Source organism: Rhinatrema bivittatum, chromosome 8 (assembly GCF_901001135.1).
Source record: "Rhinatrema bivittatum chromosome 8, aRhiBiv1.1, whole genome shotgun sequence".
NCBI classification, from domain to species: Eukaryota; Metazoa; Chordata; class Amphibia; order Gymnophiona; family Rhinatrematidae; genus Rhinatrema; species Rhinatrema bivittatum.
The window spans coordinates 273,395,921-273,416,046 of record NC_042622.1 but is presented as its reverse complement, the minus strand read 5'-3'; the positions used below and the strand labels follow the sequence as shown (position 1 = coordinate 273,416,046).

The 20,126-nt window shown below is 44.5% G+C and overlaps 1 protein-coding gene across 2 annotated transcripts in view; it reads left to right on the top strand.

The window, feature by feature from the left end:
* Positions 1–20,126, top strand: part of ACER1 (alkaline ceramidase 1) — a 99,289-nt gene that overhangs the window by 36,387 nt on the left and 42,776 nt on the right. For both annotated transcript variants that reach the window (XM_029610925.1, XM_029610923.1), the window contains exons 4-5: positions 11,032–11,146; positions 13,706–13,844. In XM_029610925.1, coding sequence (XP_029466785.1) covers positions 11,032–11,146; positions 13,706–13,844 — 254 coding nt within the window. The remainder of the gene's footprint in view (positions 1–11,031; positions 11,147–13,705; positions 13,845–20,126) is intronic.

Genomic DNA, 20,126 nt, shown 5'->3' with positions numbered 1-20,126 from the left:
AAAGAAATCAATTAATAATATCACCAAGGACTGTTTCTATAAGCTTCAAGTTCTAAAAAGAATCAAACCCCTTCTCCACTTCCAGGACTTCAGAACCATCCTTCAATCTACGTTATTCTCGAAAACTGACTACTGTAATGCTTTACTCCTGGGGCTCCCCATCTCAACCACATAATGCCTCTGTATCGCTCCATGGTGAGACCGCACCTTGAATACTGTGTACAATTCTGGTCGCCGCATCTCAAAAAAGATATAATTGCGATGGAGAAGGTACAGAGAAGGGCTACCAAAATGATAAGGGGAATGGAACAACTCCCCTATGAGGAAAGACTAAAGAGGTTAGGACTTTTCAGCTTGGCGAAGAGACGACTGAGGGGGGATATGATAGAGGTGTTTAAAATCATGAGTGGTCTAGAATGGGTAGATGTGAATCGGTTATTTACTCTTTCGGATAGTAGAAAGACTAGGGGACACTCCATGAAGTTAGCATGAGGCACATTTAAAACTAATCGGAGAAAGTTCTTTTTTACTCAACGCACAATTAAACTCTGGAATTTGTTGCCAGAGAATGTGGTTCGTGCAGTTAGTATAGCTGTGTTTAAAAAAGGATTGGATAAGTTCTTGGAGGAGAAGTCCATTACCTGCTATTAAGTTCACTTAGAGAATAGCCACTGCCATTAGTAATGGTTACATGGAATAGACTTAGTTTTTGGGTACTTGCCAGGTTCTTATGGCCTGGATTGGCCACTGTTGGAAACAGGATGCTGGGCTTGATGGACCCTTGGTCTGACCCAGTATGCCATTTTCTTATGTTATTTATTATTTATTTATTTAACATTTTTATATACCGAAATTCATGTAGCAAATGTTACATATCAATTCGGTTTACATTGTAACAATTAAACATGCACGACAGAGTGCAATTACATCGAACAGGAGGATAAACTTGGATTAAGTAACTGGGGGGTTAACTAACAAGAAGTTATAATAAATAATGTAGTATTTCGATATGATCTGGCTGACTGAACAGTAGGTACGTTCCAAGGTGCATAAATTTGAAAAGATTTAGAGTACAATTATTGGTGTGGGTAGAAGGCTTGTTCGAATAGCCAAGTTTTGAGTCTCTTCTTAAAGACGATAGGGCAAGGTTCTTTCTGGAGGTCTGGAGGTAGAGAGTTCCATTGCGCGGGTCCTGCTGTGGATAGAGTGCGTTTATTTAATGAGGATTTGATGGTTGGGGAGAGGAGAGTATCTTTATAGGCTGTTCTCACCGGTCTGGAGGGTATATGTGGCTGCAGAGGGGTATTGAGTTCCAGAGGAATGAGCTTATGTATGGATTTATGTATGATTGTTAGTACTTTGTAGGAAATTCTGAACTTGATTGGGAGCCAGTGTAGGTTTTTCAAGATGGGGGTAATATGATTTCTTTTGTTGGATTTCGTTAAAATTCTGGCTGAGGTGTTTTGGAGCATTTGTAAAGGTTTTATTGTGTTGATTGGGAGGCCAAGTAGGAGGGAGTTACAGTAGTCGATTTTTGAGAAAATAATTGCTTGGAGAACTGCCCGGTAGTCTTGGAAATGGAGGAGCGGTCTGAGTCGTTTTAGCACTTGTAATTTGTAGAATCCGTCCTTCGTGGTATTATTAATGAATCTCTTAAGGTTTAGTTGATTGTCCATGATGACTCAGAGGTTTCTGACTTGAGAAGAGAAGGATAGTTTAATATTAGTGGGTAAGTTAGACGTATCCTGGTTACTGTCTTGTGTGACAAGTAGTATTTCAGTTTTGTTAGAATTAAGGATCAGGTTAAGACTCTTGAGTAGGTTGTTGATGGTTTGGAGGCAATTGTTCCAGAATTCTAGTGTTTTTTGTAGAGTTTCCGTCACCGGGATTAATATTTGTACGTCGTCTGCGTAGATATAGTGGGTTAATTTTAGTTTGGAGAGAAGCTGGCAGAGTAGTAGTAGATAAATGTTGAAGAGGGTGGGGGATAGGGAAGAGCCTTGAGGGACTCCCAGGGATGAGGAAACTGGGTGTGATTCTTCGTTGTTGACTCTGACCTTATAAACTCTGTTATGTAGAAACGATTTGAACCAACTGAGAGCAGTGCCTTTGATGCCGATGTCTGTTAGCCTGTCCAGAAGCATTGTGTGGTTTACCGTGTCAAATGCGGCTGATAAGTCGAGGAGGATAAGTAAGCCAGGTTGTTTTTTTTCTAGATTCAGTAAGATTGTGTCCATCAGGGAGATTAGCAGAGATTCTGTATTTCGGGTTTTTCGGAAGCCGAACTGAGAAGGGGCTAGTATTTTGTTATCTTCTAAGTATTCTGTGAGTTGCTGGTTGACAATTTTTTCTAAGATTTTTGAAATGAAGGGGAGTTTAGCGATAGGGCGATAGTTAGATGGGTCATCTGGAGACAAATTGGGTTTTTTCAGGAGAGGTTTTAGGATTGCGAGTTTCAACTGGTCAGGTACTGAGCCTTGCATAAGTGAGTGGTTAATAATATCTGCAATAGGTTTGGCGACAATTTTATAGCTGGCAATGAGTAAGTTGGCGGGTATCGCATCTGTGGAGTGAGAGGCAGGTTCTTATGTTCTCTACAAATGCTCCAGAACGCAGCAGCCAGAATCTTAACCAACAACAACAGATGTGCTCACATCACCCCCATCCTCCGAAACCTACACTGGCTGCCAATAAAATACAGAATTCTACATAAAGCACTCACTATAATCCACAAAACCATCCACAAACAGCTCACACTAGACCTTCAGACCCCTTTCAAACACCGCTCTTCGGAAAGACCCATCAGAGAAGCATATAAAGGAACCCTTCAAGTCCCACCTGCTAAATACACCCATCTAACATCCACCAAAGAACGCTCCTTCTCCACAGCAGGCCCAGTCCTTTGGAATAGACTACCGACTGACCTAAGACTGGAACCCTGTCTTCTTACCTTTCGAAGAAAACTTAAGACGTGGCTTTTCCTCCAAGCCTTCCCCTAACTCAAAAATGTCACATCAGACTCAGCCCAAGGAATGGGATATTTACTAATCTCTGAACCCGTCATATATTATTTATATGTAGTTAATTTCTCTCTGTCTACTTCCTGGCTATCTTAGGCCCCAAGTTCAATCCCCCTGTTATATGTAACTTTGCTTGTTTCGGCCTTCTTGTTTGGTTACACTTGTTAATCCCCCAAGTTCCATGTAAACTGGCCTGATATGAATCCCATTCATGAAGTCCGGTATAGAAATATATTAAATAAATAAATTAAATAAATGTGGTGATGCATTGGTGGGTGATGGTGGAGGAGAAAGGGGGGTGCAAGGGAGGCCACACAAATGCACTGGCCCCCGGGTGCCGGAGACCCTTGTTATGCCTCTGCCAGAAGGGGGAGTGATCAGACCAAGTAATCTGTTCAATCTACACCCCCACCATTTGAATCGCAAGGGATTTGTCCACCAAGAAATAATACACTAGAATACACTTTGTGAGGACAGAAGAAAAAAGTGTAATTTCACTGCGTAGGGTGCAGCAGTCTCCAAATATCAATCAGCTCCCAATCTCCCATCAGTAATTTTAAATACTTTCTATGAGAATTCATCAGTACGTTACCCACACCAGAATTATCCAGATAGGTGTCCCTTGTCAGATTAAAATCCCCCCAATAATAATATGCCCTTCTGCCCAGTTCAGCAAAACGTTAGACACATCTGTCAAAAACACCCCCTGTGCTGAATTAGGAGCATAAATATTCACTAGGGTATACATTTCCTTATGCAATCTAAACTTAACAATAATATACCTTCCCTCATTATCCCTAATTATAGACTGTACATCTGCCACAATAGTTTTTGAGAAGAGTACTTTCACCCCACAACACTTATTCTTTACCGTAGCCAATGAGTCAGTGAGGTGGATCCGGAGATGATATCCAACTGCTTTAATAGTCCAGCCACTTGTAAAGTCTTAGCTACTTCTTCAACCTTCTTTTCACCTCTGGTTCGAAGTGATTCCAGCATAGCCTCCAGCAGCATGCTGTTTCAAGGACCCAGAATACAACTTCCTCCAGTTCTGGACTGCCTTTATAGGTCCCCTAGCCGGGACTTCCTGTTGCACTGGCTGATGTCAAATCCAACAGGAGTATATAAGGAAATCTCTTGCAACCAGCCAGCGCCTGTTCAGCTGACCTGGGATGAGCTGGCAACTATTGTGTCTGTGGACACATGGGCTGAGGCAAGACTGACTCGAACTGCAGGGAGAGGAGCCCTGCAGGTTCTCACTGTTGGCAGGCAGAGACCAGTTAGGACCTTCACCCTTACCAATCCACTTTCCCCTTGGATTGAGTCTTTGGGTGCCTTGGCCAACAGGTCTTAGGCATGGGTCTCTGCTGATGACATGAGATATGATACAAGGCTAGACTAGGGTCATAGGCAGGAAGCAATCAGGCATATCCAGGGTCCAGACAGCGGTCAGGCGTATCCAGAGTCCAGGCAGAGGTCAATTCAGGTATCCGTATAAGGGAGAAGAAGAAGGATGGATAGGCCGGGGCAGGCAGGCAGACATGGGTTGGAAAAAGCGGGCAACGAAGACTGGAAGCAGGCTAGAATGAACACTGAGACAAAGGTAGGAACTGCTGGGATGCAACACTCATTACTTAGCAGTAGCTGGATCTATTGCTGAGGCAGGTTGCATTTGAGAAGCTGCCCTTATATAGGGCACTCCTGAGAACATTATCTATAGGGGCCACTGGGACTTTCCTGCCGTGGATCCTTTAAAAGAAAATACATTGGCGCGTGTGCATGCCTAGGGAGAGGCGCAGAGCATTGAGACCAGCAGTGTCTTGCCACGAGGAGTGTTGGCGGCGTTTCGCCACATTGTGAAGGCAACATGGCCATCCCGGCCCCGGAGGTAAGAGTGGCGGTTTGCAGGGGCTGTCCATGGACTGCCGAATGAAGCAGCAACTATAAAAAGTGGATTAAATGTAGATATACAAGAGAGCAAAGTAAAGGTGCACATCTGGGAGGGAGGTCAGGCTGGTAAAAAGGACATAATGGTGTATTTTTCAGTCTGCCAGGAGGTCAGACGATATAAAGGAGATGGGCCATTCAGCAGCATTGTCACCTCAGCTAGTTCTACCCAAACAGGCTGATCCAGTCCTGGCTGGGCCCCACTGTATACACAGAAACACAGCCCTGCTATTCTTAGGGAAATGAGAACAACTCCATGCCTGCAATGGGGCAAAACCAGGATTGGATTACCTTGCTTGGGTTATCCTGAAGGAGGAGGTGGTGCAACCCTATCATTCAACCTCCGATTCCATGCCAGAAAATATGCTATCAATGTTCTATTAAAAAAAACAAACAAAAAAACCCATTGACATTAAGTAGGGAAGTTGGGAGAGAGGGTTTGACACATGAGGAAGAAAAGAACCGCCATTTGCAGGAAGAAGAAAGCCAGGGGAGGGGACTGAAAGCCGAAGAATAGGTAGCATAAGCATGTAGAGGATTGTAGGCTGGGTGAGCAGGAATCACTCCTCCTTCTCTCTGTATAAGCAGTGACAGCAGGCATCCTTTGAACCATGACCTTGGGGAGGGCTGTGAATGAGGCTAGTGGAAAAATTGGCAAAGGTGGCACAAGGGATAGCGTGAAGGAATGTGACCAACCAAGCCTCAGAGGCAAAGAGGAAGTGGTGAAGCTCCTCCCAGAAGAATTGTCAGAAAGAAAGGCGCCAAGGCAGGGAGGTTTGCAGTCCACAATCTAACATGGAAAATGAAAACAAAATATCCCCAGGTTAAGTGTAGGACATCCAAGAGGAGCGAATCAGTAGAATCTATATGGGTAGAAATCCCATGTGTGTTGGGTAAGAGTATAGTGATAGGAGTATACTACCGTCCACCTGGACAAAATGGTCAGACAGATGATGAAATGCTAAGAGAAATCAGGGAAGCAAACGAATTTGGCAGTGCAATAATAATGGGAGATTTCAATTACCCCAATATTGACTGGGTAAATGTAACATCAGGACTTAAGAACATAAGAAAATGCCATACTGGGTCAGACCAAGGGTCCATCAAGCCCAGCATCCTGTTTCCAACAGTGGCCAATCCAGGCCATAAGAACCTGGCAAGTACCCAAAAACTAAGTCTATTCCATGTAACCATTGCTAATGGCAGTGGCTATTCTCTAAGTGAACTTAATAGCAGGTAATGGACTTCTCCTCCAAGAACTTATCCAATCCTTTTTTAAACACAGCTATACTAACTGCTCGAACCACATTCTCTGGCAACAAATTCCAGAGTTTAATTGTGCGTTGAGTAAAAAAGAACTTTCTCTGATTAGTTTTAAATGTGCCCCATGCTAACTTCATGGAGTGTCCCCTAGTCCTTCTACTATCCGAAAGAGTAAATAACCGATTCACATCTACCCGTTCTAGACCTCTCATGATTTTAAACACCTCTATCATATCCCCCCTCAGTCGTCTCTTCTCCAAGCTGAAAAGTCCTAACCTCTTTAGTCTTTCCTCATAGGGGAGTTGTTCCATTCCCCTTATCATTTTGGTAGCCCTTCTCTGTACCTTCTCCATCGCAATTATATCTTTTTTGAGATGCGGCGACCAGAATTGTACACAGTATTCAAGGTGCGGTCTCACCATGGAGCGATACAGAGGCATTATGACATTTTCCGTTTTATTCATCATTCCTTTTCTAATAATTCCCAACATTCTGTTTGCTTTTTTGACTGCCGCAGCACACTGAACCGACGATTTCATTGTGTTATCCACTATGACACCTAGATCTCTTTCTTGGGTTGTAGCACCTAATATGGAACCCAACATCGTGTAATTATAGCATGGGTTATTTTTCCCTATATGCATCACCTTGCACTTATCCACATTAAATTTCATCTGCCATTTGGATGCCCAATTTTCCAGTCTCACAAGGTCTTCCTGCAATTTATCACAATCTGCTTGTGATTTAACTACTCTGAACAATTTTGTGTCATCTGCAAATTTGATTATCTCACTCGTAGTATTTCTTTCCAGATCATTTATAAATATATTGAACAGTAAGGGTCCCAATACAGATCCCTGAGGCACTCCACTGTCCACTCCCTTCCACTGAGAAAATTGCCCATTTAATCCTACTCTCTGTTTCCTGTCTTTTAGCCAGTTTGCAATCCACGATTGCTAGAGACATAAATTTCCTGGATGCTAGAGACATAAATTTCCTGGATGTATTAAGTGACTGCTTCATGGAGCAATTGGTTCAGGAACCAACAAGAGAGGGAGCTATTTTAGATTTAATTCTTAGTGGAACGCAAGATTTGGTGAGAGAAGTAACTGTGGTGGGGCCACTTGGCAACAGTGATCATAACATGATCAAATTTAAACTAATAACTGGAAGGGGGACAATAAGTAAATCTGCAGCTCTAACACTAAATTTTAAAAAGGGAAACTTTGATAAAATGAGGAAAATAGAAAAAAACTGAAAGGTGCAGCTGCAAAGGTTAAAAGTGTTCAACAGGTTTGGACATTGTATAAAAATACAATCCTAGAGGCGCAGTCCATATGTATTCCGCGCATTAAGAAAGGTGGAAGGAAGGCAAAACGATTACCGTCATGGTTAAAAAGTGAGGTGAAAGAGGCTATTTTAACCAAAAAACATCCTTCAAAAATTGGAAGAAGGATCCATCTGAAGAAAATAGGATAAATCATAAGCATGGTCAAGGTAAGTGTACAACATTGATAAGACAGGCGAAGAGAGAATTTGAAATGAAGTTGGCCAAAGAGACAAAAACTCATAATAAAAACTTTTTAAAATATATCCAAAGCTAGAAACCTGTGAGGGAGTCGGTTGGACCATTAGATGACAGAGGGGTTAAAGGGGCTCGTAGGGAAGATAAGGCCATTGCAGAAAGACTAAATGAATTCTTTGCCTCCGTGTTTACTAATGAGGATGTTGGGGAGATACCAGTTCCGGAGATGGTTTTCAGGGGTGATGAGTCAGACGAACTGAACGAAATCACTATGAACCTGGAAGATGTAGTAGGCCAGATTGACAAACTAAAGAGTAGCAAATCACCTGGACCGGATGGTATGCATTCTAGGGTTCTGTAGGACTCAAAAATGAAATTTCTGATCTATTAGTTAAAATTTGTAATCTATCATTAAAATCATCCATTGTACCTGAAGACTAGAGGGTGGCCAATGTAACCCCAATATTTAAAAAAGGCTCCAGGGGCAATCCGGGTAACTATAGACCAGTGATCCTGACTTCAGTGCCGGGAAAAATAGTGGAAACTATTCTCAAGATCAAAATTGTAGAGCATATAGAAAGACATGATTTAATGGGACACAGTCAACATGGATTTACCCAAGGGAAGTCTTGCCTAACAAACCTGCTTCATTTTTTTGAAGGGGTTAATAAACATGTGGATAAAGGTGAACCGGTAGATGTAGTGTATTTGGATTTTCAGAAGGCGTTTGACAAAGTCCCTCATGAGAGGCTTCTACGAAAACTAAAAAGTCATGGGATAGGAGGCGATGTCCTTTCGGGGATTATAAACTGGTTAAAAGTCAGGAAACAGAGAGTAGGATTAAATGGTCAATTTTCTCAGTGGAAAAGGGTAAACAGTGAAGTGCTTCAGGGATCTGTACTTGGATGGTGCTTTTCAATATATATATAAATGATCTGGAAAGGAATACGACGAGTGAGGTTATCAAATTTGCAGATGATACAAAATTATTCAGAGTAGTTAAATCACTAGCAGACTGTGATACATTACAGGAGGACCTTGCAAGACTGGAAGATTGGGCATCCAAATGGCAGATTAAATTTAATGTGGACAAGTACAAGGTCTTGCATATAGGAAAAAATAACCCTTGCTGTAGTTACACGATGTTAGATTCCATATTAGGAGCTACCACCCAGGAAAAAGATCTAGGCATCATAGTGGATAATACTTTAAAATCGTCGGCTCAGTGTGCTGCAGCAGTCAAAAAAGCAAACAGAATGTTAGGAATTATTAGGAAGGGAATGGTTAATAGAACGGAAAATGTCATAATGCCTCTGTATTGCTCCATGGTGAGACCGCACCTTGAATACTGTGTACAATTCTGATTGCCGCATCTCAAAAAAGATATAGTTGCGATGGAGAAGGTACAGAGAAGGACGACCAGAATGATAAAGGGGATGGAACAGCTGCCCTATGAGGAAAGGCTGAAGAGGTTAGGGCTGTTCAGCTTGGAGAAGAGACAGCTGAGGGGGGATATGATAGAGGTCTTTAAGATCATGAGAGGTCTTGAACGAGTAGATGTGACTCGGTTATTTACACTTTCGGATAATAGAAGGACTAGGGGGCATTCCATGAAGTTAGCAAGTAGCATTTAAGTCTAATTGGAGAAAATTCTTTTTTACTCAGTGCACAATAAAGCTCTGGAATTTGTTGCCAGAGGATGTGGTTAGTGCAGTTAGTGTAGCTGGGTTTTAAAAAGGTTTGGATAAGTTCTTGGAGGAGAAGTCCATTAACTGCTATTAATCAAGTTGACTTAGAAAATGGCCACTGCTATTAATTGCACCAGTAGCATGGGTTCTTCTTAGTGTTTGGGTAATTGCCAGGTTCTTGTGGCCTGGTTTGGCCTCTGTTGGAAACAGGATGCTGGGCTTGATGGACCCTTGGTCTGACCCAGCATGGCATGTTCTTATGTTCTTATCGTACCAGTAGAGAGACAGAACACAGACACTGGAAGAGACAGAGAGGAGTCGCGTATGCCAGTATGCTAGAAATTTAAAGCCCCAGGATAGGGTTATCAGCAACAAGACAGAGAGTGGAAGAAAAGTGTGCCCCAGCATCCGGGAACAGCAGAGAAACAGGGGAACCAAATGGGAATGTGTCCCCCATGCCAAAGGATGAGCACAGCAGATGGGGGGAGGGAGCTGAACTCACAGGATGCCAAGGGTCTGCCTTTTAGGGAACCAGTTCTTGCTCGCTTCATGTCCTAATAAGCGAGGTAGCAAACTATACAGTCACGTAGCAACAGCTCCAGGGGACACCTGCATCCTAAAGCCTGTACCTTGGCTTAATTATCAGCGCTGTAGGTTGCTAAACTCCTCAAGCCAGATTCTTAGGTAAATAAATAGAAGATTATATTGAAAAGCTTATCAAGTTGTGGCAGGGTGTTGTCATGATGGGATGGACAACCTGCTTGAACTTAGGCCTGGACCTAATAGTTCACATCCTGAGATTCCCAGTTAGAAAACTTTACTGCAGTGAGTGTAAAACCCAGACACATTAACTATTTTCAGCAGATTAAAATCAGCTTCAGTATCAAGTCACAAAAAAATAATCCTCTCAAAGCTTCCTGAAGATGAGCAGAAAAAATGGTTTCTTACAAGAAATCCCTCCTCCCTCTTATCAGCCCCAGACACGGAGCCCAAATGTGATATTGGGATAGTGAGGTGTGGCTTTCCTGCCTGCCCCTTGAATGATTAACTAATGGATGAATGGAAGGTTTGCGTTTACAATGAAATATTCACCTGGGAGTGGGACAAAGGTGTTATGAGTTATGTGGCTCCCTGGGAGTCCAGGTGTGGCTTTTATTGGTACTCGGGCTAAAGATAACCAGCTTTAAAGTGGCACTGCTGCCTGTGGAGCTGCAGGGGGACCTCTGCCCCTGGAGCTCCACAGAGAGAGATATTCCTCCGGTGCACAGGCTGTCACGAGTGCTAAACGTCAGGGCAAACGTTGTTCAGAGCAAGGGAGTCATGTTAAGAGGCTTAGAGGGGCTATAAATGGAGGAGTAACATAAGGAAAGATTTATTCACAGAAAGGGAAAAGGCCTCCCAGTCAATCAGACAAAAAACCAGTACCAGAATTCAAGAGAACTCTGCACAATTTAGGAGACTGGGAGGATGAAGCCCCAAATCAGCACTGCGTCAGGAATGGGCAGATAGTAGAGAGAGGTTTGCAGTCCTCCTCTGCCGTCACAGTCTACGTTTCTCTCTTACTTATTTATATATATATTTTTTTTAGGTGAGTAATGTGGGTTTTTTCATCTGCGCTCCTCTGATGATGTATCTTCAGCACCCTTATGCACGGGAGAGGACCCTGGCTGTGCACCTCTTCTGGCTTATGCTGATCATCGTGGGTATGATATGCAAAACAACAACCAAAGTTAAAATAAAAAAAACAAGAGAAAATATATCTTAGAAATGAAGAAAAAAGGAACAGCTGGGTATTGTTGAGCCAATCAGAATGCTAGAATAGCTTGTACATCCTTATTTTGGCTAGCGTGTAGTCTGTAGGGATTTGTAGCAGTCTGGTTTTGTTGTGTTTGCCCACTAGGTAGTGTATTAGTGTTCTAGGGCCTGGTGTAATGTTTGCCTTGCTGCCTTTTCATAGATAAGGTTGCTGCTGTTTGAGTCCTGAGAGTTACTGCTGTTATGGTATAGTAAGGTTCCAGGTATTTTTATTTTTTACAGGGGTTTTTGTTACTTCAGAAAGTGTTTGGCAGAAAAGGGAATTTGTTTTGCTGTCACTGAGGTGAATTTGAATTTTTTTTTCGCACGTCCTAGTTCTGTTGTGCACCTGTTGCAAATCTTTTTATGATGATGATTATGATTGTTGTTTTATTGTAGTTTTATGAATTTTTGGAAAGAGGATTCATAAAAGAATATATTGATATGCTTTATTATGTGATTGGATCTGAAGTTTCTATTACATGTTCTTTAATTTTTACATGATATTGTGATTTATAAACTGCTATAAATATAAAACAAATTAATACAGATTAATAAGGCATTTTTAAAGTTGGTAACTGCTTGAAGCAATAGGATTAAAATATTTTAAAGGTCACGCATGCATATTGGCTGTTGCAGACTACTCAGAAATCCATTGTAGGGTGCATGCTAAGGCATTATTTATCAATAAGAGTACAACTAGTAGGGCCTAGATCTGCATGTCTTCTGCCCACCCATGGTAACCTTGAGCCCCCCCCTCCCCGCCCCACAAAATTTCAGTTCTGGCTACGCCACTGGAGCAGAGTAGTTCTTTTCTACCTGTTTGCTTCAGTCTCATCCCTTTCCCTCCTGTTCCCTGTGCTACAGACTAAACCCTGGATGCAAAGATGAAAACTCTGGTCATAAGAACATAAGAAATTGCCATGCTGGGTCAGACCAAGGGTCCATCAAGCCCAGCATCCTGTTTCCAACAGAGGCCAAACCAGGCCACAAGAACCTGGCAATTACCCAAACACTAAAAAGAACCCATGCTACTGATGCAATTAATAGCAGTGGCTATTCCCTAAGTAAACTTGATTAATAGCCGTTAATGGACTTCTCCTCCAAGAACTTATCCAAACCTTTTTTGAACCCAGCTACACTAACTGCACTAACCACATCCTCTGGCAACAAATTCCAGAGCTTTATTGTGCGTTGAGTGAAAAAGAACTTTCTCCGATTAATCTTAAATGTGCTACTTGCTAACTTCATGGAATGCCCCCTGGTCCTGAAAGAGTTGTAGACACAAAGGGGTAGATTTTTAAACATACGCGCACATGTCCATGTGCACGTGTGCTACCTGGCACGCACAATTTTATAACATGCGCACGCATGTTATAAAATCCGGGACAGCTCGCGCAAAGGGGGGGTGGAATAAAGCGATTTTTGCGTGGCGACACATCACAGCCTTCCCCAGTTCCCTTCCCCTCTCCTCTCCTCCCCTCCCTAACCCCTAATTCCTCCCTTTCTCCTTCTCTTTTTTCACAGCTTCAAGGCCCGACCTGCAGTAAGTTGCGGGCAGGCTGCTGGCGCGCGATCCCCTGGTGCACTGTACTGGTGCCTGAAGCCCCGCCCCTCCCCCCCCCCCCCGCCCCACCCCTTTTCTTCGGTCTGGCTCTTGTGCGCGTAACGAGGGTTATGCACGCGGCTGGGCCCCATCTAAAATGCGCGCAACGCGATCAAGGCCCAACCGCACGCGTAACCCCCCGTGATTTAAAATTCGCCCGAAAGTGAGCCAAACCATGAAAAAAAAAACCCTCAAAATATAAAATCCTCGCACATCACATAAAGAAAGCTATGGTGAAAAGCAGCATTTTTGTGTCCATGCGAAGCTGCAGGGTCCCATATTCTGTGCCACTAATCCAGCTAAGATCAGACTTAGCTAGATAAATAGCGGGATTTGAAAATCCTACTGAACCGACTGCTTCCAAGATAGCCAGACAGCGGTTTATCCAGCTAAAACGTTACGCAGCTATGTCAGGGATGGGATGTCAGCGTTATCAGTCTAACATTAGCACTGCTGAAGAGCTGTCCTCAAGTTAGTTGGATACACTTATCTGGCTAACTTTAACATAGCTTGGTATATTTAGTGGCGTGCCTTCATCGCTGAATATCCCTGCAAAGTCAGCTGCATTCACTGAATATGGACCTCACAAAGATTAAAAGCACTGTTGGCTCTGTGAGCTTGTGTGGCTGTCAGGACCTATTATTTTACTTTGACTGCAGTTGTTTTGTTTTTTTGCAGCCCTCAGGGAAGTCTGTGCCCTAAAGTCTAGGCTATTAATGGCTTTGTCTGCCTAATCGGGAAAGCACTTCCTGTACCTATCTTAAATATTACTGCTACTGTATAATTGTTCAGTTTTGCCCCTGTAGAAGCTTTTTAAGAACTGAGGTGTGCATTTATATATTTTTTTTGTTATTTATTCCAGGAGTTTTCTCAGCTTATTATCACATGACCTTGAGTTACATAGGACAGATGCTGGACGAAATCTCCATCCTCTGGATAATAGCTGTGGCATACGCCATCTGGTATCCAAGAGTCCATTTCCCGAACTTCATTAAGAACAGGTATGGCAGGCTCAGTATCTTGAATGGGAGGGAGAAAAGTCTCCCATCCTGCCAAGTACAATACAGCAGCAAAACCAGTATGCCCATTAACAGTTTGGTACCCGAAGTAAGACCTCTTGAGTTTAAAAGATCTGATTCCTTCCTAGATGACTGCATGCATGTGAAAAGACTGGAGAAATTACTTACCTTTTTTTTTTTGTTTTCCTTAGTATAGACAGGACCAGTGGGTTTATGCTCCCCTGCCAGCAGATGGAGATGGAGCAAGCTGATGTCACAGTATCTACAGCCATGCAGTGACCCCAGCCTGCCAGTATTCTCTACAAAAGTAACTGTGGACAGACTAGAAAAAAACTTGATTAAAAACATGATTAAATATAGGTAACCAGAACTGTACTCAACCAACTATAAACACTGAACTCATGTAAGATTCTAGGTACCCCAAACTAGAGACTGACTGAACACTTACTAGTAATCCCTTGGGACCCAGAGTCCCACAGGACTATTGACACACTATTGCGGCAGCCGAAGGCGGGAAGCTGAGTCCATCTGTCTACACTAAGGAAAACAAAATTATCCGGTAAGTAATTTCTCCATTTCCTAGCGTGTAGACAGATGGACTCAGGACCAGTGGGAATTACCAAAGCTACTCCCCAACAGGGTGGGAGGCTGCCTGTGGTCAAGTCAACACTACACATGCAAAGGCTGCATCCTCCAGGGCCTGCACAACCAGATGATGAAACCTGGAAAAAGTGTGTAAAGAGGACCATGTCGCAGCTCGGCAGATATCGACGGGAGACAACAAACTAACCTCCGCTCATGGCACTGCCTGAGGCTTAGTGGAATGAGCCCTAACCTCAGTAGGCAACAGCTTTTCGGCATCCACATACGTGGCTGTGACCACCTCCTTAATCCAATGAACTATGGTAGCCTGCAAAGCTGGAGCACCTTGTTTTCTCCCGCCATGGAGAACAAACAGGCGATCTGTCTTTCGAAAAGGTTCAGAAACCTCCAGATACTGCATAACAAGTCACTTGACATCCAAGGAGCACAAGAGGCGATACTCCTCCGCATACCTGACCTTATCCAGGTATGGGAAGGAGAGACTGATTCAAATGAAAGTCTGAGACTACCTTGGGCAAAAAGTATGTAACAGTACGCAGCTGTAATGCCCCCAGAGTCACCTGAAGGAACAGCTCCCAGCAAGACAAGGCCTGCAGCTCAGAGATTCAATGCGCAGAACATATAGCTACCAGGAACACAGTCTTCAAGGTCAACAACTGCAAGGAAAGGCTACAGAGTGGTCAGAATCTAGATCCCACCAAAAAATCCAGCACCAAGTTAAGACTCCACAATGGAACCGGTATCCTTAAGGGAGGCCGAAGGGCATAACTAAGTACTCAAAATGGCCGTCTGGAGTGTTGAAAGCTGTTTTCCATTCGTCGCCACTACGAATGTAAACTAAGTTGTAGGCCCCCTTCAGGTCGGGTTTTGAAAATATTTTGGCCTCCTGAAGCCGGTCAAACAGCTCTGAGATTAAAGGCAGGGGGTAGCGGTCTTTAATCGTGATCTCGTTCAGACCTCAGTAATCGATACAAGGACATAGGGTACCGTCCTTCTTCCCCACAAAGAAGAAGCCTGCGTCGGCTGTACACTTCAATGGTCTAATAAACCCCTTCTGTAAATTCTCCTCGATGTATTCGGACATGGCCTTGTTCTCATTCGCTGAGAGTGGATAGACACGTCCTTTAGAAGGTTCAGTATTGGGTTTTAGTCTTATGGCACAGTCATAGGACCTATGCAGAGGAAGGATGTCAGCAGCTTCTTTGGAAAACAAAAAAAGATGCGTATTGGGGCGGCAGTCCTGGCATCGCTGGAGTAGTAGGCATGCAGATGACAGGAGCAATCTCCTTAAGGCACTTCCCATGACAACCTGGGCCCCAGCAGGAGAGTTCCAAGGATGCCCAGTCAGATTGGGGTTGGTGCGACTGCAACCAGGGTAACCCCAGGACGATAGGGTGTATGGCCTTCTTTAACACAAAGAAGGGAATTGATTCAATATGGAGAGCTCCGGTGCGGAGAGTTACCGGTACAGTTTGACAAGTCATGTCACCCGGTAAGGGCTCTCCATGGATGGAGGATAGGAGTAGTGGAACCTTCAAGGTGACGAGGGGAATCCTCAGATGTTCCACTAGGCACCGAAGAATAAAGTTGCCTCCTGCACCTGAATCCACTAGGGCAAGAGTTTGAAACTCAGACGGTCTGCAGAACAAGGAGACTGGGCGAGAGCGCGGAGGAGAGGGTGTAGTAAGGCCTAAGAACAGTCCTCCTGCAGGACTTAGGCCTGTCCGTTTCCCGGATGAATTGGGCATGTTGGGACATCGTGACCAGTCTGTCCACAGTACATGCATAGACCATGCCTCTTCCGAAGTCTTCTCTCTTTGGAAGTCAAATGTCCACGACCAAGTAGCATTGGTTCATCTCCACTGGCAGCAGGAATTACTAGAACCATCCGAGGTACAGGTTTAGCACTAGCCTCCTTCTGATCAGGTCCTCTATTAGGCCGGAGCTCTTTCACCTTATTACAAAGCCGGTGATTGATCCTAGTAGTCAAAGCCACTAGCTCATCCAGCAAGTCAGGTGTTTCACGAGCGGCCAACTTGTCTTTCAAGCGAGTATCCAGGCCTCTGAAGAAGAGGGTCTTCAGGCATTTGGGGTTCCAGCAGAGTTCTGTAGCAAGAGTCTTAAACTCTATCACAAAATCAGCCAGTGGTTGGTTGCCTTGCTTCAGATCCACCAGAGAAGAACCGGCAACGGTCACTCAAGCAGGATCATCGAAAATGAATTTAAATAAGTCCAAAAATCCATCTGTGTCCTGCAAAATAGGATGCTTGTGTTCCCACAGTGTAGAGGCCCAAGACAAGGCCCTTCCATTAAGATAAAATAGAATGTAAGTAGTCTTGGAAAAAGCTGTGGGGAACTGAAAAGGCTGTAATGCAAAATGCATGTAGCACTGGTTTAAAAAGCCCCTGGTACAGCAGTCTTTAAAGTTACTTTATGTAACTGCCCTTCATTGCTGGAATTAGTGCCTTGGGTCTTCTGTGTGTGCAGCTGTTGAAACGCTGAAGTGAGTTTCTCCAATGCTTCTTGCTGTTTAGAAATGCTCAGGGCCAGGTCCGGAATGGCCTGCAGGGCATTGAGCTGTGCCGGATCCATGGAGTTAGCAATCTGTTATTGTTTGTAAGGTTTTGGGTGGACCCTTGGACACTGTGGCTGCTGACCACGCCCATGGGGGGAAGTTCCGTGAGGGGCCACAGGTCAGGCTCAGCTTTAGGACACACAACACAGATAGATCTTTTATTAACAGTATTGAGGAGCCACCAGAGGTGGCAGTAGTGAGCAAAGATGAAGCCCAGCTGGGCTTGTAGTCCCTCAGGGCTCTGGAACAGCGATCCCACAATAGCTGTGCTGTAGTGGAGAGAAACTGATGTAGTGAGAACAGTGGAGCATACACAGAGTTCTGGTATAGAGCGTCGTTTGTTGAGTACTCCCACAGTGGTTTCTCTTGGTAGGAATCACAGGAGCTGGAGTAGAGGCAGGCCCTCGAGGAGCAAGTACCTGGTTCCAGGGAATGGCTCTGAGAGAAGTAGATGGTAACTCACTGATGGTGTAGGCAGCGGTATCTTCCAGGCAGAAGTGAAGTCCAGGCAGCGAGTCCAGGAACATGGGCCCTCGAGGAGCGAGTACTGGTTCCAGACAGCGACCTGAAAGAGAAGAGAGAGGCCCCCGAGGAGCGGGTACCCCAAATAGAGTAAGTCCAATAATGGAGAGGCAGAGTAGCTAGGTACGGAGAGCGAATCCCATCCACAAGGTGTTCCAGTACGAATATTTTTACCTCACCTTACTAACTCGATTAGCTAGCAATAACGTAGTCTTTTTATATCTGTGATGTGTGACGTCATCACAGGGGGACGCTCCTGAGGTTCGCGCCAAAGAAAGTATTTGAAGCAGGGCGGCGTGTACGCCCTAAGGCAGCTGGACAGCACGGCGGGAGGCAGCGCCCAAGCCGGACCTGGGACGCCGGAGAGGACGGCAGGCAGACGCCGTGGCAACCAAACGTCCGTCAACCGCGGGAGGAGTCGCCGGAGAGGTAAGGAGGGCGGAGTGGAGACGTCGGGCAGCGACAGTCGTAACAAGTACTAGCCCCCTGTGGCCTTCAATCTTGCGAATTATCCTGCCCAGCAAGGGCCATGGAGGAAAGGCATAAAGCAATCTGTCTTCCAGCCAGACCTGTATGACAGCGTCTATTTCTAGGGACCACAGATCTCTCCTGCGACTGTAGAATTGAGGAATCTTCGCAATGCGAGAAGTCGCCAGCAAGTCTAGGAACAGAAGGCCCCAGCGATCCACAATCAGCTAAAACACCTTGGCTGACAACACCCACTCTCCTGGGTCCAGACTCTTCCTGCTGAAAAAGTCTGCTCTTACGTTGTCTTTTCCTGCAATGTGAGAGGCTGAGATCATCTGCAGATGACCTTCCACCCTTTCCATAAGCTGGTCTATGTCCTGCGATACTTGCTGGCTCTTGGTTTCTCGCTAGCGATTAATATAGGTCACCGTCGTCATGCTGTCACACATTACGCAAACCACTCGATCCCACAGCCTGTGGCTGAACTGCAAGCATGCCAGCCGTACCGCCTGGGCTTCCAGGCGATTGATGTTCCAATGGGACTCTTCTGCATTCCAACACCCCTGAGCCATTAACTCCAGACAGTGAGCCCCCCCAACCGTGAGGAATTACATCTGTTGTGAGTACCAACCAGGTTGGAGAGGACAAGGGAGCTCCCTTTCTCAGATGATCATCCTGCAACCACCACTGGAGGCAATTGGAGCCGAACCGCATAGTCCTGAGACTGCGGGTTCCAATGAGACAGAGAACACTGAAGAGATGCATATGTGCTCTTGCCCATGGCACCACTTCCAGGGTAGCTGCCTTCAAGCCGAGCACCTGTAGGTAGGATCACACCGGGCGTTTGGTGTTAATCAACTGACGAACTTGAGACATCAATTTCTAGATCTGAACTTCCAGTAGGAAAACTCTGTCCTGCCCCATGTCGAATCGGACCCCCAGATATTCCAACGACTGAGATGGCTGAAGATTGCTCTTGGTCAGGTTCACCACCCAACCGAGCTCCTGCAATAAGGAGACCACCTCGTGTGTCACCAGGTGGCTCTCTTCCTGAAACTTGGCTCGAACCAGCCAGTTGTCCAAATACGGGTGCACCAGGATCACTTCTTTTTGCAAGGCCGCCGCTACTACCACCATAACTTTGGAAAATGTTGTGGGAGCGGTGGCTAGACCAAAGGGCAGTGCCCAAAACTTATAATGGCGCCCCAATACCACAAAGCGTAGAAAACATTGGTGTTCCAATCATATGGGAATATGAAGGCTAGCCTCTGACAGATCCAAGGATGTTAGAAATTCCCCTGACTGCACCGCGACTGGGCAACAATGAAAGTGTTACTGATCTAAAAAGGTCCTACTCTGTAGTATCTTGATGTGCTGAACACGAATATGACCATGAAAAGTTTTTATTGGCTCTCGTTTTGAAGATATTTTATATAGTTCACTTTCTATGTCATGTAAATTTATCCAGTAGGACTGTAAATAAGCCTAGAATGATGTAATATTGCATCATATTGCATAATACCATCATGCACACATCATCCAGAGTTTATTACATCATTTTCTGATGCAATGCAGTTCTACTGCCATGCTGCTGCTGAGTAAGCTGACGTCAGCAGCGTACTATATGAAGCCCAGTCAGAAAGGGTGAGCATTTGAAATATTCATGCTGGCTGACTACTGCTGGACACTCCGCAGAGATGCTCCCGAACAGGTGTACAAGAGACAAGCAAAGAAATCTAAGACGTAGTCTATGACTTCATTTTTCAAATGGTATTAACCGTAGGTCTCCTACTATTGGCATACAATTCAAGATGTAATTATATTATTGCATATTACAAAAAAACTAGAGCCAATTTTGCATTTTCACAGTCACATTCATGTTTAGCACATGGAAATTTATAAGAATTGACTAATTTCATTTCAGTAACATGACTTTTGTGAAAATTTGTTGCCCAGTGAGCTATTGGCATACAGTTCAAGATGTAATTATATTATTGCATATTACAAAAAAACTAGAGCCAATTTTGCATTTTCACAGTCACATTCATGTTTAGCACATGGAAATGATCCACAGTGGGATAAACATTGTGGATCCA